We start from the raw sequence: 26,524 nt of genomic DNA on the forward strand, positions 1-26,524 counted from the left end.
CTGGTCAAGTGACAGAGGAAGATGGTTTAGCATTAAAAACAAAAATAACAACAACAACAACAAAAAAACTGCTAGCAGTCCAGTGCCTGATAGCTCAGTGTTAGTACAGCCTCGCTGAAAATGTAAGCTAAATTTATCTCTGCATCCTGAAGGCAGGATGGAAAGTGGGGTGATGTTTCTATACTTGCTATGCGATCAATCATTTTTATTGCTTTTTGTTAAATGTGTTGTATGCTCTTACTTTGTCCTATTTCTATTCTGCTACAGTGCTATGCTTTGGCTGTTGGATGGTATATCGATCATTTGAATGAAGCTTTGGGTTGAATTTTCTGTGGCCTTAATGTGATAGGGGAGAAAGCCTCCAGGAATTTTACAGATGCTTCCAATACCAATTTCACTGGCAAAAAGTAAGTTCTTAGAGATGGAGACTCTATTAGGAGCCATCATTGTGTAAAAACATTTAAAAGTGAATCAAATAAAACTTTTTTTTTCTCCAAGTTGATTCTGATTACCTTGTAATCATTGTAAATCACTGGTACATCATTACAAGGTTAAAAGAAATGTGATCCTCAAAGCACACCCACAGCAGGACAACTTGGAAAACCCATGTGGCTTTGTGGCTGAAACACTGAATCGGGCAGACACAGATTTTTATTCCCAGCTTTCTATTTGCCCACAGTAGGCAAACCATTTCATCTGTTCTCCATCTGTGAAATAGAGTAAATGGCAGTGACCTACTTTATAAAGTGCTGAGATCTATTGATGAAAAAAAAAATAAACAAGAGACTTTGATGATACTAAATGAAAGTTGTTTTTTTTTTTTTTCTTTTTTCTTTTTTCTTTTTTTTTTTTCTTTTTTCTTTTGTTCCCCTGGGAATTACTCAGTGATGCTCTGAGTGTTCAAGCAAGAGATTGCTCTGATTTAAAAATCCTTTAGAAGCTGATTCAGTTAAATAAGTGCAACTTCTGTGATACAGGCAAGACCAAAGCTCAAGCCTGAAGCAATAAGTACAGGGGAAAGGGAACGTATTTGTAGATAGTTCAGGCAATGCAAAGCAAAATTATCTGAAGCAAGCACTTCAGTCACAACCAGTTCTCACTGGCCTTGACCACCTCTCAGTTCAATGTGGGATCATTCCATATAAGTGACTGTAATGGCAAATGAGATCCATTTTTTTCACCTGAAGTTCACCCATGTGTCATCCTGTGCAGCAATATAAACCATATTTGCAACTTTCAATAGATTGTGCAGGAGGACAAATAAAAAGAACTAAGGAACAACCTGTGCCAGACATGGACTTCCTAGTATATTTTAAAGTAGGGATGATTCATTTTGGCAGCAGTCCAAAGCCTGGGGGGAACTCAGCCTGAAGGATAGATGGTGTTGTCGCTGTCATCCTTCCTCATAGTTTTGTCTGGAACAGCTTAAGAGCCTTTTCAGCAGAGCATGCTGAATCAACTCATTCTTGGCCAGCTCAGTTTGCTTTTTGCTGAGCCCAGTGCCAACAAAGAGGAGGGTGTGACCACCGCAGCCTCTTTATTCTGCAGACTTCCTGCCCCCTTTGTCATGGTTTCTACTACCTGGACCCAGTGAAAATTCAACTATGTCCATTGTCCCATGTCTATTGTGACTGCAGTTGCAATTTCTGTGGATGTTCCCAAAGTGCAAAAAAGCTATGCGATTCACTGTGACATGGTCACAAATCTCCTTCTCTAATCGTGTTATCAAAAATTATTAGGGCTAAAAAATATTAATGTCTTTCTTTTCAGACTGTAACAAGAACAGGAAGAAAGTAAAGTAGAACACAATGGCCTGGGTGAATTAATTCAATTCTGGATGATTTTCTATAAATTTTAAGGGGAAGTGCACGTGCTTGCAACAAAGAGAGTTAAACATATTCTGCATTAGATGAGCCTGTAAGGATTCCAGTAAGATTATTCAAATGCTTGAATCCAAGAGAAACAGTGTCTAGCCAACCTATCTTAACTGCAATCAATGACATTTCAGCTAAGAAGCACTGAACAAAACATCAGATCTTTCTTTTCAAAACACTTACTGCTGAGGCAAAGAGGCAGCCCAAGCCATGACATGGAAGCCCCATAATTCGATCATCTCTCCAAAAGGAGATGTGCTTGTTCCTGATGACTAGAGCAGATGGTCTCATCCTATATCCAGCTTAGGCCATGAGTTTTCTGTATGATGGTAAATTGTTATGCTTGGTTGTGCTTTAGAAAGTACTGTCATCCACATAAAGTTTGCATGTTCAAAGAATGGCAGTGTAAAATTTGCAGGTCAGCCTTAACAGTTTTCCTCAAAATGAACAATTTGGTTAAGTAGATAGATATCCACATCAATGTTAATGCAAAATGCCACATGCTATCCATTAGACGCATAGTATGAAACACCGTATTTTTATTTTATCTTTGCCTGATTTGGAAAAATACCTTTATTTTTTTTAAGAGGTTCTTCTAAACTTGAACTTCTTACAGGGATGAGATCCAGAACCCATAATTTTGGGATCCAGTCAACAGAGAGCTTTGGGCATGTGTTGCCTTCACTGGGCTCAGGAACCTTAGCAGGAAAGGTAACATCCTTCTCCAGGCACCAGACCACAACTGGTGCCCTACAAAAGCTTAGCTGAAGATTGCAGTGCTAAGGAGAAGTGGGCAGATTTTGTCTCTTCTCTGCAATTTCAGAAACTTCCTCTTTCCTCTTCTAGACCAATGAATGCCAAAATAAATCATATAGTAAGCTTGGGCTTACTACCAAAATTTTCATTCATATTTTCCCATCTTCTGCAGCTAGACTAGAATGTGAGACATCAGTGGAATTCAGACCTACGACCTTCTGAACATTCACAACAAACCCACTTTGAAAGCATCATACACATCAGTCTCAGGACAGTTTTTGTTATCTTTGGTGTGGTACCATTACTAAAATAAGGTGGTAGGAATGTCTTTCCATGTACCAACACAGACAACAAACACCCTCAACATCGTCCTGTAACACACATCTGACATCAAATCTACTTTTGGCTACGGTTTTAAATAAATTAATGGCTTGTAAAGGTAGTCCATGTCTCACATATGAACCCTTACTATGCCAAATAGCAGATATCTATCTCATGCCTTGTTGGGGGCAAGGGAAATAGAAATGTTTGCTTTTCATAGCTGCAACTTTGGCTTTCATGACATCATCAAAGTGCATTGGAATTTAGCTTCTCTTCTTTCAGTACTTTAAAAAAAGAGGGAAGGAGGAAGGAGACAGGAGTTTATGTTACATGCCTTTCTAATATGTTGTCATTAGCAATAGTTTTAAAATGAAAAATAAGACCTAAAGAAAATTTTCAGGAAAAAAAAATGTGCAATGATTTTAGCATTCATTGACCAATTAACAGACCTGCTCACAAAAGTTAGAGAAATAACTTTGTTTTATGTTAGAGATAAATGAGTTGCTTTAACCACTCATTTTAGGGAAAATGCTGGATTTGAAAAGTAAGATTTTTGTCTTCCTACAGATTCTACAAATTGGCCACATTCTTCATAATTTTTCAGAAGTGGTAATTTTCTTCAATTTCCTTCAAAGACTGGATAGATTAGGATGATGAAAAGATGTGCTGTGATGTTCTTTAATTTTTAGGTTCTAGTATAGCACTTTACTCACAACTCAAATCTTTTAAACTTTAAATGGGAAGCTTCTGGTGGACACAGAAATATATACCTGACCATTGTCTTGAAGCTGAAGATTCCTCAAACCCCAAAACCAAAGCTGAAAATCACAAGAGATTTTTGGAAATGAGGAAAATAACAGGGACTCTACTACTCAGGGAGAGGAATGTCTACTGATCAATGATGCAGTCGATGACTATCTATTAAAATCTAATCTGTAGGATAAAAGAATAAAGGAACCATTAAACAGAACTATAAGGCTGTTCTAATCTATAAAGATAAAAGTATCTTTTCTTAGGATTTAAGTACCTTTTTTATGGTTCAAGGTCTTTAATGTCTCCCTGCAGCTTAACTGACATGGAGAACTGAGCTTTCCTGATACTTAAAATAAAATATTGCTGCAATTATATGAGGGTGCTTTCACTGGATTAAAACCAAATAAATCTGAGTTCACTGAAAAAAAAGGGGGTTGGGGGGAGAGAGAAGGAATATATACTGCCACAATTCACAGTAAACATAGAGAGCTATAATATGTAAAGGAAATTGGGAATAAATCAGGAAGTTTTAGTTTCCGGAAGCTGAAAATAAAAGGAGGCATTATTTTCTTTTTTTAGCTTCTTCATCCCATGTTTTATTTTTACATTTATTATCTTTCCATATTTAAAATGCACATGGTACGATCCACAGGGTGCAAGAAGTTATTTGAAAAGGGCCTCCAGTAGTTCTTACTGTATACTGAAAGGTACGTTACCGCCCTAAGAAGGATCCTTTGTTCTGGTTAAATAAAGCAAACAAAAATAATCTCACAACTTCTGTGCCTAATATGTATATGTCAATACAAGTTCTTATCTAGGATAGAAATTAAAAGGAAGATTGTTCTTTTTAACATAAAGCAGATAGTTCACACAGCTTTATGATTAAGACATTAGAGACTACATAAGAAAGCTAATATAATGAACTTGGTGTTAACATCTGTAAATAAAATCACCTCCAAATCTTGTGTCATGGATGAGAAGCTAGGAGTGGCAGCTCAGTTTTGCTCATTTGCTAACAAAACTCAAGGGAAAATAGTGACATGCATATTTGAAATGATCTGACTTGCAGTGTTAATACCATGCATGATAAACTCAATTAAGGCAATGTTATTGAAAAGCTGTTATACAACTCACAGAAAGTGTTTTACATGGTTAGTACATTCAACAGTGGGTGGTCAGTTACGTTCTTGAGACTTGTATGCTTTTGTTCAAAATTTGAAAAGATTTGGCCTAAACCAAAAAAAAAAAAAAAGAGGAAGATAGGCAATCTGTCAAAATAAATGATATATCCTACCTCAGCAAGAGCTATGTTAATGCTCTCCCCCAAATCCACACAAACAACATCTTCTAGGTCATTCCTAGCTTTTGAAGACTTTTCAGAGAGAAAACACCGAGCAAGTAAAGTCAGCTCAGTTTCACACCCTCACAATGTTTCTAGGTTTAATCAGCTAGGTGAAATGAAATCATGAACATTAAAATTGCAAAGTGTATATAATATATAAAATCTATTAGGGAAGAAGCAAATATATATTATACATATATCTACAGTATATGCAAATTTATATTACAAGCAAATTAACTTTGTGTATGTCAAAGATGATCAACTAGTACATCTATTTTCTGTGATTTCAGTATCTAACAGAAGGAAGGTAAGTATGTAGAAACCAGTGGATTTATTTACTTATGATTTATTGATAGGTGAGATTCATTAGTCTCTATAAACATCATAAAATATGTAAATGAACTGGGTGCAACAAAGGAAGCTATGATATAGGGCAGTAAGAGCTCTATGAATGATAAATGAAACCCAGAAACAGCAAACAAATTCAAGAAGTAAGTTTATACTGTGGAATACATACATAGCATATTTTTTGTAAAATCTTTTTATCAATAAACTAGATCTCATGTCCACATCACCTTTAACTTTAAAGGGTGTTTAATATAGATAGCAGCTTGTGACTCTGAGATCAAGTGGTTCTGGAAGCATTACTCTCAGGGATTGCCACTTGCACACAAACAAGAAAGTAGTGTTGGTCTTACTGTAATTGCTGGAGGGAATAAATTACTGAAGAACTTAGGAAAAATATTAAGTAGCCTTTTCTAAAAGGTGGCTATAATGAAGATTTGGCTGTTTAGACATAAAACTACTTTTAAGGTCTGTAGACTCCTTGCCACCATTACAGCAGAAAGAAATTTGATTTATTTCTGCCATTGTGCCAGAAAATTGACGGGCTTGTCATGGAGGGATCACATGATGAACCAGACACTAATGTCACTGCTGAGTTTTGTTGTTCCCTCTGACAGCTGTGAAGGCCTTGGCAAAGTGTGCTTGCTGGATTTATGAAGAGGAACAGCACTGCCACTGCTGCTAGCCATCATGAATGAAAGCATACAGACAGCATTACTAGAGGGGCCGGGTGGAATGAACAGAAATAAAAAGGCAGGAGAAAATGTGTCAGGCAGGATGCCATTCCTGTACCCAGAAATGATTATTCAGTTATGCCCTGGCTCTGGAGAAAGCAAGCGGGGTACTCTATGGAGGGTGTTCTTGCCAGTTCCTTCCCTGTCTGGTCATTCTTAAGGGAGGCAATTATCCAGAAAGGCAGCTGTCAAGCTGTGTGCCTCTAGTCTCCCTTCGTCTACAGGATCCTCATACAGCTTGTGTGGCATGTGCTGAATATATCCATCATGCAAGACTGTTGGTTCACAGCCCACAGCCATGCTGTGACACACCGAGAAAACTTGGCCTCACTTCTGTGTTTGCTGTTGGTTGGATGTTTATGCTGTTGTCATGTTGCTGTCTTCCAGTAACTGCAGTTTATTGTTGGTACTGTATGATTTGCTGTTGGCAGAATAAGGATGAAAGAGCAGCCGGCAGAGGAAAATAATACCCTCAGGGTCCTCTTTGGTGTGAATGAGGAAGTGGTCCTTCTTCCATCCTGACCTTTACTGCTCCCTTTCAGTAGGTAGCTATATTGACCTTTGAGACAAAAATGTGATTAAAGTTCTTGCATTTGTTCTGTAATAATTTGGAAATCTGTAGCTTCCAACATGGGACAGCTTCTATGGTGTATTAAGAGCCGTGCATATTCCCTGTGCCTTTGCCTCACAGAATGGAAGAAGCGCCCAAACTGAAAGGGTTGTGACCAGCACTAGTAGCTTTAGGGTAAAGGAAAATGAAGCTATTGCTAGAATCCATAATCTGAAATAATGCAGTTGTTTTCCATGGAAGAAGGAACTGATAGTGGTGCTTAAAACCACTCAAAAAAGAGGTAAGTGCTGATCAAGGTGAGAGCTAGGTTGTCAATTCAGTAGTCTGGAAGAATATAAGAAAAAGAGTTGATGGCTGTAATAATTTTGGTAGCTGTTCCCAAGCATTGTATGAGAAGAGGTTTAACAGGTCTTGCCTACTTCATTGTTACACTTCCTGTGAGCAAGGGATCACCTGGAAACTCAATAGTATCAAATCCATCAGCCTTTTGTCACGCCTGAGGCATGTAAATATCTTAGCCTGTTATAGTTGGGAAAATTTGGGCAATTAAAGGGCAGTGACTTATTTGAGGTCAGAAAAATCCTCTATAGCACAGCCAGCAAGAACATCCAAGTCAGATGTCAAATTATTAATATTATAAAAAATAACTGAGACAACAAATATAACTGATTTTAGTAGTTTATGCAAAATGTACTAAATAGCAAGAAAAAAAGTTTAAAGCAGCAGATAGACTTTTGCTGTACAAGGACTGTAGTCTAGATTGGGAATTGTTCCATTTCTCACCTGTCTGTCATATTTAGATTGCAAACTCTTTAGGAACATTTCACCTCTTTGCTTTAGACAGCATGGTGCATAGACCAAAACGTTTGCCAGTTCATGACTAGAACACAGAATCACTTAAAGGTTTACGTTAGAAGGGGCCTTAAAGATCATCCAGTTCCCCACTGCCATGGGCAGGGACACCCCGTACTAGAAGGTGCAGTAGACGCTACAGCCAGAGAACCGACAACTCTAGTGAACATGGCTAGACAGTACAGGACTGTTAGAAGAAATATTAATTCTCATTCAGAATCAGAGAACTGTGCTTTGGCAGAAAAGGGAGGTTGTATATACAGCTATTTTCATATACAATGTGTTCGACACCTAGGTCAAGATGTAATCTCGTGTCTTGTGGACCCAAACTATTTTTAACAGTTCAGTTGTGTGTGAACGGAGATGTGAGAGAAGAAACCTTTAAATGCATTTTGCATAGAAATCAATGCTGAAATCGATAGGTAAACTAAAGAGAAAAATAAGTAACAGTAAGACTAGACATTCCCAGCATCTAAAATGAAGACAGAAACATCCCTGTAACAGATTCTGTTTCTCCCTGGCTTTCTCTCTCTTGAAAAGTGATATAGCATCCTGATTTTCTTAAGTGGAATAGCTTCTAAAAGGCACACCTGTTACATTAGGAAGTGAGCATCAGCAAGATGGCAAAGCATTTCTAAAGGCAAGAGAGATGCCAGCATATTTTCAGCAGGTCTGTGGAAACACGAATGAAAAGGACCTCAGGCTCTATGTCCTCATTTAGTTGCTTGACTTCTCCATTACACAGAGGAATAAACAGGAAAGGATTATGGCTCAGGAGCAGTTCTGCTTTCCCTTTCTCACAATGGAAAGAATGAATGGAAGATCAAGGTGGGGATAAGTATTTCTCCACAGAAGAATAAGGCAGGGAGAATCTAGTCTGTATACAGTATTAGCACTTTCTGCATGTTTAGTCAAGACCAGAAGCTATGGACTGTGTTATCTCTCATATTTATTCTGTTCGTGGATGATGATGCCTACTTTATGTATTCAGAGGCATGGCAGATTCCTATCTCTAGCGTGTTGAAAATTGTTGGTTATTCATGACACTGTTACAGGTTTTATGCAACAAGGAAACTCCTTGGCTTGCAAAAACTTAGTGTGTTCCCAAACAGAACTTTCTTTGTGTACAACGGTTGATGTTCCAAATGTTGCACGATGCTAATTTGAGGCCAAAGGCTTCTGTTTCATAACAAACCCTGAGTGCCGCTACTTACGACTTAGGGGAAATTGGCCCACTGGAAACTGCTAAAAGTCTCATATTACCCTCCACAACTGTATTCTAAATTGGAACCTTGGAACTCAGCACTGTGACAGACTGAGAAAGAATATGTGCAAGAGGTAACTCAATATCTTTCTGGGTTCCTCAGTAAGTTTTATGGTGGTTTGTTTTTTGTTGTTTTGTTTTATTTTCTACAATCAGGTCAACTCCTTCAATAAATGCAAAAAAAAAAAAAAAAAAAAAAAAAAAAGACATTTAATTTAGAGCAGATCACAGGAAAACACAGACCTCTGAATATTCAATTAATGATTGCAAAATTTAGTACTTCTAACAGAGCACCTGCCACACAGTATCTCTCTATTGTACATAAATCTGTGTTAAATACAGGCCTAACATTATCTAGCATTCTGGAGTGAGGCATGGGAGATGTCTTCTCATTTGCCACTGTGTTCCCCGAATCAAGGCAGAGTGGAGAGACATCCATCTGAAACAATGGGACGAATATAAGTATCAGAGCCAAACGTAATTTATTAGTTGGATTTTAGTCAAAAATCAGGGGATAAACAGACCTTATAAGGCATGCCTTGTATCAATACATAAATAGTAAGGTTTGCTATTTGACTAGCTGCTAGATTGCCTTTTGCTATCCCCAAAAAGTAACTCAAAACCTTGCTAGTGCAGGCCTTACTCAAATGGCAAAGCCATGTCTTAAGAGGAATGGTGACTGCATCTGTTCGCATGCAGGTGCCTCACACTACCCCTGGATTTCATGTTTTGTCCTGTTTTTCTAAGCTGCTTTCCAGAAACCATTTCACCTCAGTGCGCATGCACATTCCTCAGTACCCAAGTCCACTCCGACGTTTTGCCTCAGATTTCCTGTGTTTCCTTCTCCTGTAGGCTTTCTTGGAGCCTTGGCACCTGGGAGAGCTGTGCCCTGTGATTCTGTCAGACCAAAGGATCTCCCAGATCTAGTTTTATAAGAGATTTGCTCTTTTGTTCTTCTCTCTATCCCTTTCTAACCAAGTGATTGCTATTCAAAGCTGCTATTCTCCATGTGACCTGCATTTAGTACATTTGTAAAGTTGTTTTACTTCTTTTCGGAATACTTCAAAAATGCAGTATGTTTATTTTTCTGTGAATGTGATTTTACAGCACAGAGGAATATACAAAAAAGGTATAATTGTGCACTGTTGTTTTATTCCTGTTGAAAACTACTGCACATGTAGGTTACACTGCCAACAACTGGTAATAATTTGAGTTCATTTCAACCATCTGCCTCAGAATTTGCATGCAACTAATCGCCTCCTGCTTCTACAAAACAAATACTTTTCTCTGCTCTTCCCACACTTACTAACATACTGACTGTGACAATATGGCCTGCTTTAGGAATCCTGCAGAAAACCGTCCCTAATTTACCCACAGTTGAGGCTCTAAACAAGGAAACTATCAAATACTATATTTATGAAATTCAGAATGACTCTTCCTTTAACTGCACAACCCTGAGCTGCACATTACAGGAGGATATTTAGACGACCCGTTTATCCCAGAGGTGCCTTATTTACAAGGTGACAATGAATGCAGCTGACTTTTGCACAGCATCTTTCACTGGGAAAACTTCGATAAGACAGTTGCAGCGTGGCATCTTGACGGACCATCCAAGTGATCCACTGAGCGTGACCTTGAGGCCATGATCGTGCTGATATTAATCTGTAATTACACGGAGCAGCATTTGAAACACTCTCCTCGGGCGTTTTGTCTTGCGTGTTTAGAGGGAAGTAACTCTTGTACTATGCTTGTGGCAACCTCCAGAGAGGACGCTACGTTTGGGTCAGCATCTGACCGTGTAGGTTAAGGCAGATTGTGCTTCTGTTAGGAGCAACTTCTCGTCCAAGCTGCTTAGCGTTGTACTGGGGGGGCACACAGCAAATTCTGCACAGTGTGTGTGAGATGCTCTAAAGAAGCGTGGTTTAAGTGGTGCTGAGGGCACAACCACCCTGCCTGTGGCTGAGGGGAAAGCCAGCAGCCCGTGAGGGCTCATGGCCGGCAGCAGGTACCCGCCCCTCCCCCCCACCTCCCCTCACGGGGCGCGCCCCGCCAACGGCCGACACCTGCGCGGGGGCGGGCGGGGCGGAGCCACGCGAGGCCCCGCCCCCCCACCCCACCCCGCACCTACCGCCGGCCGCCCCGCCCCCTGGGGGCCAATCGGCGCCCGCTCCCCGCTACGCCGTTTGCGCAGACAGCGCCGTTTGCGCAGCGTGAGGGGAGCGTTGCCCCCCCCCCCCTCACCCCCCCGCCCCGTCCCGCTCCCCGTGAGCCCGATGTGACCCGCCAGAGAAAATGGCGGCGGCGGCGGGCACTCGCGCCTCGCCGTCGGGACTGTCCGCCGAAGCGGCCGCCGCCGCCGCCTCCTCCTCTTCCTCCTCCTGCGGGAGCCCGAAGGGCGGCGGGGCAGCGGGGGGGAGCGCGGCCGCCAGCAGCAGCAGCAGCAGCAGCAGCAGTACCAGCACCAGCGGCAGCGGCAGCGGCGGGCCCCTGCGTGAGGCGGGCGGCGGCCGGGAGCAGCGCTCCGACTGGCGGCGGAAGCAGCTGCGCAAAGTGCGGAGCGTGGAGCTCGACCGGCTGCCCGAGGCGCCCCTCTTCCCCGCCTCGCCTTCCTCCTCCTCCTCCTCTTCCTCCTCCTCGCCCTCCTCCTCCTCGCCGGAGCCCCCCGAGGCGCTGCTGCTGCTGCACTACCTGCCCGGGCCGCGCTCCGGCCCCGCCAGCCCGGCCGCCTCCCCCAGCCGCTGCGCCGAGCACAGCGAGCCCAGCGAGCCGCCGGCCGCCGAGAGGAGGAGGAGGAGGGCGGCGATGGAGCCTCCCCTCGCCGCGAGGTGAGGTGACAGCGGCGGCGGGACGGGGACGGGGGTTGTGTGTGTGTGTGTGTGTGTGTGTGTGGAGGGGGGGGAGAGGCTGTGGGACGCGGAGGTGCGGGGCAGGAGGGTTGGGAGGAGAGGAGGCAGGCTGCGAGGAAGAGGAGGCTGTGAGGAAGGCTGCGAGGAGGGAGGCTGTGAGGCAGTGCCCCCGCAGCTGTCAGCGCCCGGTGCCCCGCGGCTTGCCCGGCAGCTGGCTGCGCAGCGCTGCTGCTCCTTCCCCCCCCCCCCCCTTTTTTTTTTCCTTTTTTATTCCTTTTTTTTTTTTTTAAAGGGACTTCTGGAAGGTCTTGAGGCCGGTTCGCGGCCTCGCGATACTGCCGGACTTTTTTTTTTTTTTTTTCTTGAGGCTTAGCCATAGAGAGGGGAAATCCCACCGCACTGCCCGTCCGCGCTGATTTCGGAGTGAAACGACGTGGTAACAGCGAAGCGATAATTAGCGAAGTGATAATTAGCGAAGCAGCGCAGCCTGGGCACTGCCTTCATGCCGTTGCCTTCGCCTGCTGGTCGCCACCAGCCCCGAGCCCTGAGGTGCCTGCCATGTGCCCTCGCCAGCTCGGTGAGGGTGTGAGGCCGATGGTGTGGGGCTGGTGATTCCTTACGGGTGCCTCCTAAGGCGCTGGGTGGCTTAAGGACTCGGGGTGAACATCAAGAGACCTGTTGTAATGAGAGGCCTTACTGCTTGGCTCGTTGTTCAAACCTCGTAAGAAGTGTGCTCCCCGGTTTAACAGATGGTGTGTGTTCTTTATGGTTGTGTCTTATGCCGGTTAAACCTTAAGGATATATTTTAAAGGTTAACTTGCGTGGGAAAAGCTGTAGTCAGAGCTGGCTTCTAGACCAACGTTCTATTTGTATGAATTCTGAGCTACTCGGATGAATTTTGGTCAGCGCCTAGGGCAGTGAGAAAATACTTGATGTGGAGGGGTTCTAGCAGATAAGAAGTCCCTCTGCGGTTATAGAAAGATTAGTGGAAATCTGAAGTGTTTCAGGAAGGTAAAAAATCACGTACAGATTTTAGCAAGTAACTTAATTCTGACTCTTTAGCACCATCTTTTCCTCTGTCAAGTCATGAAGGTATAATGAACTGTATCTTGTAATACAAATTGTTGATTTATGGCAATATAAAGAGGGAGTTAGGCTGAATATTGGAGATTCGGGAAGGTCAATGTATGTCACATCAGTGCAGGAATATTGATTCCATCCTTGCTAGTCAGTCCCAGGGCAGCAATGACAGAGCAGCATTGGAATTTTTCCTTTCGCATGGACAATTTTGCTTACTTTAAAGTACCTACATTTGGACAAGTTAGTGTTTTGAGTGTGCGTGCAAGTTATAACCCTTCTCCCCCACCCAAATGCTCTCTCATGTTTGACTAGGAATGTTCACAAATCACAGAAGATGGTAAATGGCAACTGATTGTCTCTTATTTATTTATATGTCTCTTCAGAGAGAGGCTATTTTGAATTTATCATGAGTATGGTTGAAAATACATGGCAGCGTTAATTGTAAGTGTCCTTCAGAAATACTCTACACAAGGATTTAAGGAATATCTCAGTAATTCTGTATGTCCTGTTACCAGTAAACAGATGTTAGATAAGTACTACTTTGTCAGGCTATATCAAGAATTTAAAACGTCTCTGCCCTTGTTGTGATTTCAGTAACTTGTTCTAGCCAAAGGAGGGGGTTATTTGTTTGTGAGTTATGTGAGTATGCAGTTAGCATATTACATGTTAAATAAGTCAGTACATGCAGTTGTTACCCAGACACTTATTAAGAGGCAAGCTGAAGGACGTGATCAAAATAATGTGTGGAGGTTTTCTGTTCTGGTTTTAAATAGAGCAGTTATCCTCTCCCATAAGGATCTACTGCTCGTTAAAAGATACTGTACTTGCTCCAAAGTCCCCTTGTCAGTCTTTTTGGTATTACAGTCACTTACTTTCTAAATAGATTTTCTGTTTGTGCGGGAAGACCTGCATGAGCCTTAGAATGAAGCTGAAAAGGGAAACTGACTCTGCTGTTAAGTCATAAATGTAAATATTACCCTTTTTCTTCAGTCTCTCAAGCGCTCTGTTTGTCACAAGAGCAGATCACATTTTCACTAAAAGCTGTGACATTGTAAGCTATCTCTTTATATCACTGTAGGAGGAGAAGGGAGTTATTTTACTAGGAAATGCAGCTTCCACATAAAACATTAGAACCTTTTATTCCATGGCAGTGTATTGATTTGGTTTATATAAATAGGTCCTAACAATGAGTTCAGTGGTAACTGTACTAAGATTTCTTGTAACTTAAGCTGTAACTTCTGATTTGGGGGGAAATCCATGAAGGCAAAATGCACCTCCTCCTGTGTGATCTTAACGATGTTCTTTTAAAACGTTCAGACAGTTCAAATGATGTTTATTTTTGTCTAATATTGGTGTTGGTAACTTACTGCATTCCTGGGTGCAGTGTTGGTTATGCTACCATAACCTCATTTTTATAGAAACAAAAAGCCGGAAATGCTGTGATTTGTCTTCTCTTTATACAGTAACCATGCACTGTGTGACTTGCATGAAAATTTAGTGTTCCAATTTCAGAATGTATGTGCTAGATACAGCAAGCTTGTGGGTTCATCTGCAAGAAAACCTGTGTAGATATTTATGCTGTATTATCTGCAATTCCTGTTTGGCGCCTGCTAGAGACAGTAAGAACACAGTGAAAGCAAAGTTTCGACAACAAGTACAGGAGTACTGGTAAAAGCTTGCTGGTCTGGGGTTTGGTTACAAATTGTAGCACCTTTAAAGGAGCGCACGAATGCATTAACAGAGCACTGGTTTGGGCAGCGAGGTGGGAACAGGGTGAGCAAGTTCCGTCAGAGCACAGCCTAGCGAAGGTTTGATTTTTCTTTTTCTTTCCACTGAAATGATACTTGTCTTGGCTTACGTTGTCAGATCGAACTTACAGGTAAAAATATATAGCTGAAAATAGCTACAGTAAATAGGCTAATGTAAAATATAATCGCGTGTTTTATTGCTTTTCATAACTCTTGATATTTTTCACTCGCTGCTTAAATAAGCCACCACATTTTCTGCTTCCAATTTAAGCTGAATCCTCCTGTGAGAGAAATTCCACCTCCTACCTCTTCAGTGCTCTGTGGCTCGAAAGTATTTTTGGAAGAGGGTCACCCTCTCCCATGTCTGATTTTTATCACTCTTAGTTATTGCAAGTGATAGGGTTCTGCTTAAATGGCTTGATCTGCTATGGCAGTTTCTTTGTTCCTATGCAAAGTAAATAGATTGTAACTAACTAATCTGGAGCTTTCTGTCTGGTTGGATTTAGTGATACTAAAGATCCAGTCTTCACTGTCACTGAGGGAAGTCTAGGTGCTGTTACTGAGATGGATACCTGGGGGCAGACATGCAGAACTGGGCCTTTCCCAAAGCTGCGAGATGTTCTGTCAATTACAACACATCTTTGATGATCAGTTTGTCCTTCTGTAGGTAGATTTGAACCTCAGAAGATCTTCTGGAGCGCTGATGCATTTGTTATTGTTTGAAGTCAGAGTAAAGGTAATGGTGCAGCTGTGCAAGAGTTTATCCTGGTGCGTGAGAGGATGAGGTGGGAGTAGAAGCAAGCAGCTAGGGGTGGGGTGACTGTGGGAATGCCGCTGTTGGCTTTTGCTGGCTTCCAGTATTCGCGAAACTTGGCTCCAGTTTGCTTAAAATAGAAATTGTGCGCTGCCACGTAATTGTTCTTCAAACAAGCTTTCAGAGGTAGTTCTTAGCAGCGGCTGTGATAAGAGAACGGATCTGTCGTGAGCTCTGGAGTTTCTAATGCTAGTCTCGGTGTTCTCGCAGAGCTCAGTGAAAACCCCAGGGTCGTCTTGTTTTACTGTCTATCTGCTCTGCTCTCACTTAAAACTCTAGAATTACAGCTCATTCTTTTGCTCGAGACAAAGTGGACGGAAACCCTGTAAGAGGAGGGCTTCGTTACTTGTCTCTGGGTGACTAGGCGAATCTTGTTAAATGGTATGTGGCTTTCTGTTGCTTCCCTCCCTTTTTATCTTTACCATGCTGCCTCCAAAAAGCTTACTAGTTCCTGCTTGACCACCGTGCAGAACTTGGGAATCCTGCTCAGTGGTGAATCTTCTTGATTTTTTCTTTTTACCCTGTAAGATAAATGGGGGGGGGACGGGTTGTTTTTTTTTTGAGGGGATGTGGGAGGGGTTGTTTGCATGGAGTTTTTTGTTTGTGGTTCAGGGATTTTTTTGAAGATTGATTTTTGTAGAATCTTGACTGAAAATTGTCGGGGGAGGGGGAACAGCTCTTTTAACTTGATGCTTAAAAATCATCTGAAATTGGGAATTGTTTATCTTCTGCCTGGAGTCTGACATGGCTTTTGAAATATATTAATACAACAGTAATGATCCCTCACCCCCCCCCTTAATTTTGCTCAGAAATACTTCCTAATTTTTTGATAGTGCTTGGTGTCCAATGGCGATGGACTTGAAGGTGTTTGCAAAAAGAGTTTTGCTTCTTTTTCTGTAACCTTAGAATATCATTGAGTATTCCTGTTTCTCTGCTATGAGATGAGATGGGAATTGAAGTCACAACCTCAGTTTCACACTTTCTCAGTATATTTCTTTTGTATCCCTTAAGTGTAAATTATTTGTGTAATTGATGGAAATCTTACATAGTCCTGCATGTTCTCATCTCCCTTGTCCTAATATTCTGGGTTGTAATGGAATAGCCACTAATGTACTTATTACACCAGGGGGCTTATGTCCTTCCATAGTGATTCTCATCAATATATTCCATATCATTTATTGCTGACACAATGCTGTTGATAATTAACCACTTTATCCAGGGTCACTGTGGAAGATGGGAGTGAAACACTGGAGAAATGATTGTGTCTGCTAGTCCACACTGACATCTAACCACATCTGACGTCTTGTTTTCTGTGCTCTTTTTCTTTTTCAGAGCATCCTGTCATCTTGCTTTTGAGCAAACAGAAATGAGCTTTTGCTCAGTTGTCAGCAGTGATGATCAGGTCACTTTGTGAGCTGTTAGTTAACCCTCAGAGGTGTGCAACTAATACTCCCTGTTTTAACCCACAAACACGTATTGCATTTCACTAGTTATTTCTGTCAAATAACACTCTTACATCCTGAGGGCTTTTCTGTATATCCTAGTGACCACTATGCTTGTATCTTCAGAATTGTTCCTCTTGGATACTGTTGAAGAAAAAAAATCTGATGTGTGAAAATACTCATTTGAGAAACAAATTTATTTTCTAAACAAATTCAGTGTTACCTCCCTGCTACTACCAGTAAATGTCTGCAGACTTGTTTTAAGTAATTCTGTAAATAGGCAGCTTCAAAGGTTAGTAGGTAATCAGGTCTCCCAATTACCTACAGGTAACATTTACCTGTATTTGAAGAGGCACATGAAATGCAAATATCTGAGTTGTATGATGAATCTTGCAATGACCTCCCATTTGCAGTTCATGTAGAGTTTACTGACCTTGTCAGATTAATACACTCTAGCAGGCAAGTGTTTGTTTATTGTCATGGTTAAGACAATATTCTAATTGTTTTGAATCATGACAGAGTCCTTTAATTTCTGGTTGCTAAATGTGTTCTTTGAAAACTCATTTGTAGTCAGGGACAGTTCTTTCAGTCTATCAACGTCTTGCACTTTTTTTTTTTAATTTTGTCATGTTTGTAGACTGCTGAGTTGTTTGGTATGATACTAATATTCCTTCCAATTTTTTCCTCTTGTTGTAGGTTAACTTTACAGTCCTGATTACATATCTAATGATAAATGTTCCATTAAAATGCATCTGAAATGTTTGTTTTTTTTCCACTAAAGTAAATATCAGTACAGATGCCTAGCCTATGACTAAAGACTTGTTTGCTTAATCTGCGAAAATATTGAAGTTGTGATTAGTACAGAAACTCACTGAAATAGTGCTAGTATGTTCTTAAAAAAAAAAAAAAAGGGAAGTATCTGCCATATTAAGGATCCATAGTGCTTATTAATTTTGCTGATTTGTTCGTAAAGTAAAACATATGTGATGGTTCATGGAGTTGTATAAAGTTCATTCTGAGGAATTTCAAACCCCAAATGGAAACGTGAACAGCTGGGTTTTAAACAGAGGGGCTGGATGAAGTTCCTCTTAAAACTCCAACGTAAATATCAATATGCAGAAGTTTGTTTTCAAAAAGTTATTTCAATAACATCTTGTATTTCCAGCAAATGAGGACTTCCGTAAATACAGAACAGACATTACTTTGTTGTATGGGTTTTTTGTTTTGTTTGCTGTGTTGTTGGTTTTGTTTTTAAGCTGTAAGTTCTGCATTTATTTGTAATCACCGTTTCAGCACAGTAGGCTTCCTGTGCTCTGCAGGCACATCAGATGCCCCAGCCGGTCGGGAGGGCAGGGGCAGTGTGCTTTCTGTGAGGGTTTCCTTCACAAGCTATGGAAAGCAGTTCGTCCATGCTGCAGAGGAAAATGCAGCCACTCTTCCATGCCTGCCCTGCAACTGTGGCCCCAGGCTGCTGGGCAAGCAGAGCTGTCTTTGCCTTCCAGCCTCCAAGGGCAGGGCAGGAATCTCCTGCACCGGTACCTCCTGCTCCACGTGGGCCCGTTCGCGCCCTCAGACGTCTTCCTGAAGTTAACTCAGTTCCCATTTGGTGGCCTGGCAAAAACTTGTTCTGAGTCAGAGCTGTGTGTTTCTTATTCCTCCCAGAGGTGCTAGTGAGGAATAGCAAGGGAAGAGGTGGTGGAGCAATGCAGGTTGCTCTCTGTTTGTTTTAAATCAGCGTTACAGGAAGAGGGAGGGGAAGGATCTCCCTCCCCGCCTTCTGTAGGAGAGCACGGAATGGCCCTCCGTAGGCCACGCGGATCTCAGGCAGAGACCAGCACAGATAATCTTCAGGGCTGTCATTGTGGGAATGCATTGTGCCAAACTGATTCGGAAAAGGTTGGGTGACTGTTTTATGGTTTCTCTCCCTGTGAAAACTGTTACGCAGACTGACACTGAAACTGCCTCCTTTGTGGAAGGCAGGCAGACAATCCCCATGAAGGGACTGAGTAATGAAACATTTCGGATTAAGCTAAGAAGCCTTCCATCTGTTAAAAGTTGGAAGGTGCTTTCATGTAAGGATGTGTTAAGTGTTATAAACTGACATACGCTGATATCTTCAGCAAGCTGAGGGAGGAGAAATATTAAGGACTGGCAGAGTGTTTAGTTCAGGCGATACAGGGCAATTTAGAATTGGAGTAGTGCCTGGCCATTGCTTTTGCTTTCTGTTGGAGGTCAGCTTGCCTTTCTGTTGTCTCTGACCCTATCAGAGCTCTGTAAAGTGATGGGGGAACAGCAGGTCCAGTAAGAGAGGATCAGCAGGCATTAAGGAAGCGCTCTCTTCTACCCCTGCTTGGAAACACCATCATCTGGCTGCCTTTTCAGAAGCCAAAGGACTTCAGGTCCATTCAAAAGCGTCCGTGTTGTCAGTAATTTCAGCTTTATTGTTGGTAGTGAAGGATTCAGTTCATAACAGAAATAAAGCTTTTTCCTTTTTCATGTATTTCAAAGGCAGGTGGGTCAAGTGACTTTCCTGGAAATGGAAATCATGGAGGAAGGGTTCAAAAGCAGCAGATCAGAAGAATAAACAAACAGAAACTGCTTCCTTGTACCTGAGATACGCATTACTTCACACGCTACTTCAGCCCAAAAGAATTTCTCGGATCAAGCTTTTTTTTTTTATTAGGGATAAAAATGAAATCAGCGCTTGCAGACTGCACTCCTAACGTATCCTATGAATCGTGTTTCACCTCTACAGTTGAAGCTAGATGTCGCCTTCTGAAGGGGAAACAAATATTGGAAGGCTTTGAGCTGAAAGCTGCCCTATGAGATGTCCATGAGAAAGGTCTTGATGCCATCTCATTCGAGTACTTTCTGTACCATCAACTGTTGGTGGTGGTACCTTTCCTTGACTGTTCCTGAGATACTTACTGTATGTGATGCAATTTTACTCATAACATCGCTAGCCTTTGGGAAGACTCTAGCATTTCTCAGAAAGGTACTGTCTTTACCCAAAACTCTTCCCCATTTTAGATGGTAAACTAATTAAATTGTTTAATGTTCATCTTCCTGAACTCATTTAGAGTATAATTATATTTGGTTTTGAAGTTGCCAAGTATAATTGGTAACTTACGTTGGAAAATTTTGAACTATAGATGAGCTCTTTAGAAAGTTGTTATGTGTACATACTGTAAGAGAAACAGCACTAATGTTTCTTCAGTCTCTTGAGCATGTGTTCCTGCATGTTCAGGTACAATGGTAAGCCATCTTGTCCCAGAAAATATGCTGAAGTATATAATTCCCCTCAATACCTCTGCAGAAAATTAGTATGCTGAAATGTTTGCTTGTTATGACTTGCTCAGCACCACGCGTGTGTGGCAGTATTTTAGTTCTGCTACCAGCAGTGAAGGTGCCCGATGAAGCCAGTTGGAGAAGGACAATGGTTTCAGTATTTTGAAATCAACTATGTATGAATTGCATTCCTATATTTTATAATGTACTGCAAAAGGGAATAGCTATTCAGTGCCAGGGCAGGCCACTTGGAGACCCTGGGAATCTAGTCGGCCAGGAAGAGTGCAGCCAGAGAGTTTAGGTTTTTGGCTTCCTTTCAGCCCACAATGTGGACTGCTGAGGAGCTAAGAGGAACCAGTAGGAAATCTGCCAGCTTTTACCATGTAGACTAAGTTCCATAGGGACTTCATCAAATTGTCTTTGACTTTTTTTGATTTGACAAACGATTTTAAAAAACGAATTTCTTTCCAGGATGCAACTTGTCTGTACTCATAAGTAGTTCCATTACCTTTACTCACAAATGTAGAAACAATTGGGAGCTAAATAACCATAAATAGCTGGGACCTAGGGGAAAACACAGGTTTTAATCTTGTGATTGAATCTCTAGTAAAGCCTCTATGCAATTGTGGTGCCTTATTATCTTGTTGTTCTTTGTAAGCAAGTGTCCACTTTTCATGTATTTCTATTTGTGGTGTTGGTGCCTCAGGCTGAGATAAAGCAATGTGTATCACTAAGTAAGTGACCCTTTGCTAATCTGTGTTTCATTCAAAGCCTGATCCCAACTCAGAGGGAAATCAGAACCAAATTACCACTATGTTCACCTTGGAGTGGCATGTGACTCTTGCAGTGTTCTGGATGAATCTTCTCCGCTCATCAGCCCCACAAAGCTACTGGCAGCGGGGTTATGCTAGCACAAAGACTGCTGTGCTCACAGTAAGTGCTGTGCATCTTGTAGCACTCAGCTGTGAAAAAGCTTGGTATGGGCCTTACAAGATATGGGTGCTTATCAGAAAAAGACAGACTTTCTGTGATGCTTCAGGTGAGGTGACTGTTGCATATAGCCAGGGCTTTCATGGAAGAACTTTAAGCGTTGAATTTGTGATTCAGACAAGAAAACGGCTGTCAAGAGTAGGGAACCAAAGGCTTGAGGACAGAAGTGTACCTGGAAGAAGATGAAAGGAAGTAGAAGAGGTAACACATTAGATGATGGGATACCGACATGAAGAAAACATGGGGCTGGGTCTGGAAAAAGAGAAGCCGGTAATTGAAAGACAGAGAATAAGTAGATGAATGAGTAAGCTGGAGGACTGGAAGGCAATTAGTTGGAGAGGGTGCAGTAGGAGAAGCCGTTGTCCTGAGAGGAGCTGAAAGTGGAAGAAGGGAGCTAGAGAAGATCAAGCGAAGGCTTAGAGAGAGAGAGAGAACACCAATCCACTGAATTTCAGAGAGGGAGATGGGAGTACACACAGAGACACATGCATATATGGCAAAGAAGCTGGGAGAGATTTCAGAGGGTGACTGAAATAAGAAAACTTGGGAGGAAAGCACATGCAGAGCTTGGTGGAATGAAGGGTGTAGGATCTGTTAGCTCAGCATGTGTTAAAAAGTGCAGGACCCCATGCTTTAGCAGAATCTCTGCAACCAAATGTGTTTAAATTTATGTGCATTTATCACTGTAAGGCTGCTTCTGCTAGACTGTGCTGATAGTGTTTTGATATATGCCGATTTGAGAACTTTAAAATTACGTTTCTGCCACGCTTAAAACCCTGATTCAAAAGATACAACAGTGAAAGTTGCCAAATGAAGAATATGATTGTTCTTTTTTTTTCTTGTTCTCTTTTTTGTTGTATAATGCACCTAGTACCTCTTCAACTATGCTTTAGAGGCCCTACAGTTTTTGAAAAAAATACTCATTTGCTTTTTTTTTTTTTGTTTAGTGGGAAATTATTCTACTCTGTTCCAATACAAGTTTATAAGGGAAAGACCACTGTACAAATTAATTCTTCTATTACCATTTGTACAAAGCTCAAATCAAGTTTCTCTGATCTTAAAGCTGAAATGTCTACACATCTCCCTGATTTGCACAACTGGTAAGTAGGTAAATTGGCTTGGAACAAAGCCAAGAATAGATGAAGACCCGATTTATGCAACTGCTGCGTTTTAAGATCTGTGAAACCATCTATGCAAAAGAGCTGTACAGGTTATACTAGTGGGACCAGATGTGCTTTGTCTCCCCTCTGTGGGGAGTATATAGCTTGTGATACAGGAGCTGGTATCTTAAGCGTGACATGCTTTTTTTTTTTTTTTAACCTAAATAATTCCAGTAAATCTTGTGGGGAGAAGATACCATTGCCTCTAGATTTCAAAACGCTTTCTTGTGCAGCCAACGTGATGACAAATTTATGGTTTGGTGGAGGCACAAAGCAGGCCTATGGATCTTGCCCTAAAGAAATGCTTAAAACTAGTTTTTCTTGCTTGAAACCACAAATATCAAGTGGGTAAGCATAATTACAGTTGAATTTCTCATTGTAGTTAGGATTATTAGCCAAGGTTTACAGCATTTGTCAGTAATAATCAGTCTATCCAATCTTTCTTCATGTTTCTTTACAATCAGTTTCAGAAAATAAAGCAATTACATGGAACTTGTTCTTTTTTACTTGTAAGCTCACTTGCAAGAAGCAACATCATGCTTTCCCTCCTGAAGGTCCAGTGTCTGCTTCATTGGATTTCTGAGCCTTATTGTGGTGAGGTTTGCATTTTGATACCTAAAAGGAAGTGGGAAATGATGCAATCTGGGGCTAGCACTGTTACTCCCTTTCCATGTTCAAATAAATGGCATGTTTTTATAACTGGGAGTGGAAAAAGCTGGCTCTCGTGAGGGAAATGGTCAGTATAGCTAGTTCTTACTATGGCAATTTTTGATAAGGATTTGTTGGGTTACTGTATACTTCTGTGCAGTTGTTAAAATAATCCATAATTACATGAGTAAAAATGTTTAACTCTTTCAGTTTAACTACGTTAGTATTTCAGAAGCTGTGAATGAGCAGTTGGTAGAAGTTGTGAGAACAGAGCTATTCTGTAATCGTACAGCAGTTTTTCTGGTTTTGTGTAGATGAGTGGCTCTCTGGCTAACGCTTAACCCAGACATACTATGCAAGTAAGTGGAAAGGCTCTCTTTAGAACACTTTCACCACTGTGCACAGGAAAGGTCAAAGAGATGCAGCTTGAGTCCTTTATTTGAATGTTCACATAGTATGTGTTGTTAGAAGTGTAACTTAAACCAAATGTGCCAGTGTCTTTGGTTTTCCAGGGTAGAATTGTTTGACGTTACATCCTTCATTTTTCCTGCATGATCTGGACTGAAATCAGCCCAATTGTATTTCAAAGGCTGAATCTTCTGACATCCAAGTGGACTTGGGGGGGGATGCAGTGACCGTAGTCATGGATTCTGCAGCCCATTGCCCGTAAGTTTAGTGTAGCAATTAATCCAGTGAGGGATGCTGGTCTTCAGTGACTACTTCACAGCCAGGCCAATTCTAGTACCTGGTCTAAGATTAACCTGTTCAGAAAAGTATTTCCATAAACAGTCCATTAGCATGGCACAAGGGCATGATTTGTTTCATGCACAGACTCACTTCCACAGCTAAGGTTCCATCAGTATTTCCTGGAAACTAGCTTTTATTTTTGCTTTCTTGTGTATGTGGTGTATTTTTGTCGTGGTTTGAAAAGCGCTTAATGCACCTATTCAAAGAAATGAGACTGCTGCTTTCTCAGTTAAGTTATTGTCCCATTTCTGAGAGACTGTTATTGTGATATAAGTCCTCATGGTAAGAAGTAAAATGAGTCTAAGCCATCTTAAGTCATCACAAATGTTTGTTTTAGCTTTAAATATTTTGCTAAAACTTAATAAGGAACTTACCTCTGTGTTAAAGCAAATGCTTTTTTTACATCTACACCAGAATAGCATGCTTTTCAGTGACTTTAAAATCAACATATTTCAAATGTTTCAGTGACAGTAGTTAAACTTCTATGCTTTCTATTTATGCGTTGATTTGACAACATCCCTCTTCTACTTGCTTAATACGTGGGAATGCCATTAACCTAATGCAGTAAACCTCCAGAGTTCTAAGGTATGGATTCTTTGCACTTTTTCTTTCATGGTAGAACTTACATTCTGTAGCAAAGTAGGAAAAGTGAAATTGGGTTACGAACACAGCGGGGTGGTCAGAAACAGGACTATAAACCAGTACAGCTGCCAAGTTTGCCAGACTGCTTGGTAATCGTCTGTTTAATTTGTTGCTTCTTTATCTGTTCATACATTGCAGCACAGCTGATGAGTAAAAGCTGTCTTAGTGGCACCTCTAGGAGAACATTCAGATTCAGTTGTTGGTATTGATTTCTTCTGAGTGAAGGAGGACCTCAGAAACGAGGGGGATATTTTCCCCTTTGTAGAGCTGGTGTGCTTCTATTTTCCCACATTTTTGTGGGTGTTATGTTGCTGTAGTAGATATTGCTGCTTCAAGTCACAATCCTTTTTGTAGAGATAAAGAAATGTGACTGAAAGAGATCATCAGTAGTGCTTAATTTGTGTGTATGCATATATACTTAAAATATACAATATATATGCGTTCCCCACCCCATGTCATGCATTAGTTGTAGTGGCAGAGAGAGAACATATGCATTATATCTCTGAGGGTTTTATAGAATCATAGACTGGTTTGGGTTGGAAGGGACCTTAAGATCACCCCATTCCACCCCCCTGCTGTGGACAGGGACACCTGCCTCCAGAGATTGCCCAAAGCCCCATGCAGCCTGGCCTTGAGCACCTCCAGGGATGGGGCATCCACAGCTTCTCTGGGCAGCCTGTGCCAGGGCCTCACTACCCTCTGCATAAAAAAACTTATTCCTAAAATCTAATCTAAACCTACCTTCTTTCACTTTAAACCCATTCCCCCTTGTCCTATCGCTCCACTCCCTGACAAAGAGTCCCCAGCTTTCCTGTAGGCCTCCTGTAGGTACTGTGAGGCTGCCATAAGGTGTCCCTGGAGCCTTCTCTTCTGCAGGCTGAACAACCCTAGCTTTCATACCGGGGGTATGTAACCCCAGGCTTCACACTGTTGAAACAGTTAATCAGCTCTTCATGTTAAAAATTTGAATTGTCTGACTCCAAAGCTAAAATTTTAAGTACCTGTTTGATCCTTACTTTAAAGTTATGCATTGTATGTTGTCGCAAACATTCCAACTCTTACTTTTTTTAAAACAAAATGCTAAGTTGTCTTATGCTCCATCAAAATTAAACTAGCTGATAGTACTTCATACTGCTCTTTGAGAAAAGATTTCTGAAGGAAGAGAGCTCATAAGTGGTTTTGCCATGATTGTTACCGTTACCAGTGGAGTGTGCTTCTTTCTCAAACCCTGTGCCTTTTTGAAGTATAATGAACACCACTGATTGTACACATCAGAGTTTGGCAGCTCCTTGCCTAGCGTGTTTTGTAGGAGTTCGGTAACATGAAAGAATCTAGAATGTTCACATGACAAGGTGGAAGAAACGAACATTTCATTTAAGAAATTATTTCAGGTGTTGATAATATTACTATAATTAAATTATCTTCTCAGTTTCAGAAGACTTTTTCCTGACCTTTCTCATACCCTACATAAATATTTTAAAAATACTTAAAAAATATTTTTGGTAATGGTAAATTTGGTAAAAATCAGGTGTATTGTTAACTGAAGGCATTAGAAGGCTGTCTGTTCAGGTGAGATAGTGTTGAACTAGGACATTTTGGGGAAGTCAGAACAACTCTAGCCATACTTTACAGAGAATGAAATGAGCTACAAAAGCCTCAGGTGCCACTTCTGTGAATGTACAAACTACAGTAGTCGTGAAATACTGTCCAGCTTTCTTGAAGGTATGTTCTAAGTACTTTTTCTGGTAACGGGTACTCGGCTTCTTCTACCTGTGAAAGAAGGGGTAGTGGGAAACATGGGTTGCAGGTCTTCCATAAAGTTTCACCATATATTAGGCTCTCAATTTAATTCAGCAGGACAGATACTTATTTAAAGGTAGGGTGGAATATTGTGCGTATCGATGCTGGTTCATTCTGGTTATATAATCATGTACAAAAGGATAGAAAGTTGTTAAGACAAGTGACCTTAGGGCTCTTTTATGGCGGTGGTCCATCCACAGGATATGCATTTGTCTTTCAGTTAAAGTTAGCAGATCTAGTTTTAGTACACGATTTGAATGAGAGGAATAATCATCATTAGCTTTGTTCTTTTTCTAAGTACCAGTTCCCTACATTAATATGTCGAAGTTACGTTATAGTCTAGTTCAGTACTGTTTGGATATCAGTAGCTACAACACTTTTTTCATCTGTGTTTTGTTTCCTTTCAGTGGTGATGCACAGAAATTAGTTTCAGGTTTTAGTTGGTATTTCTTAAAGGCAATTTAATAAGTAGCCACTTCAGTAGTCTTCTGTATTGTTGAAATGTCT

At 41.2% G+C, this 26,524-nt stretch overlaps 1 protein-coding gene across 8 annotated transcripts in view; it reads left to right on the forward strand.

The window, feature by feature from the left end:
- Positions 1-11,038: 11,038 nt before the first annotated feature.
- The window catches only part of MAP3K1 (mitogen-activated protein kinase kinase kinase 1), a 59,835-nt gene continuing 44,349 nt past the window's right edge, over positions 11,039-26,524 (forward strand). Inside the window, exon 1 of one of the 8 annotated variants that reach the window (XM_068666237.1) lies at positions 11,039-11,637. In XM_068666237.1, coding sequence (XP_068522338.1) covers positions 11,105-11,637 — 533 coding nt within the window. In that variant the 5' untranslated portion in view covers positions 11,039-11,104. The other 7 variants (XM_068666239.1, XM_068666243.1, XM_068666242.1 and 4 more) reach the window with 7 other exon arrangements.

This window comes from Anas acuta, chromosome Z (assembly GCF_963932015.1).
Source record: "Anas acuta chromosome Z, bAnaAcu1.1, whole genome shotgun sequence".
In the NCBI taxonomy this organism is placed as follows: Eukaryota; Metazoa; Chordata; class Aves; order Anseriformes; family Anatidae; genus Anas; species Anas acuta.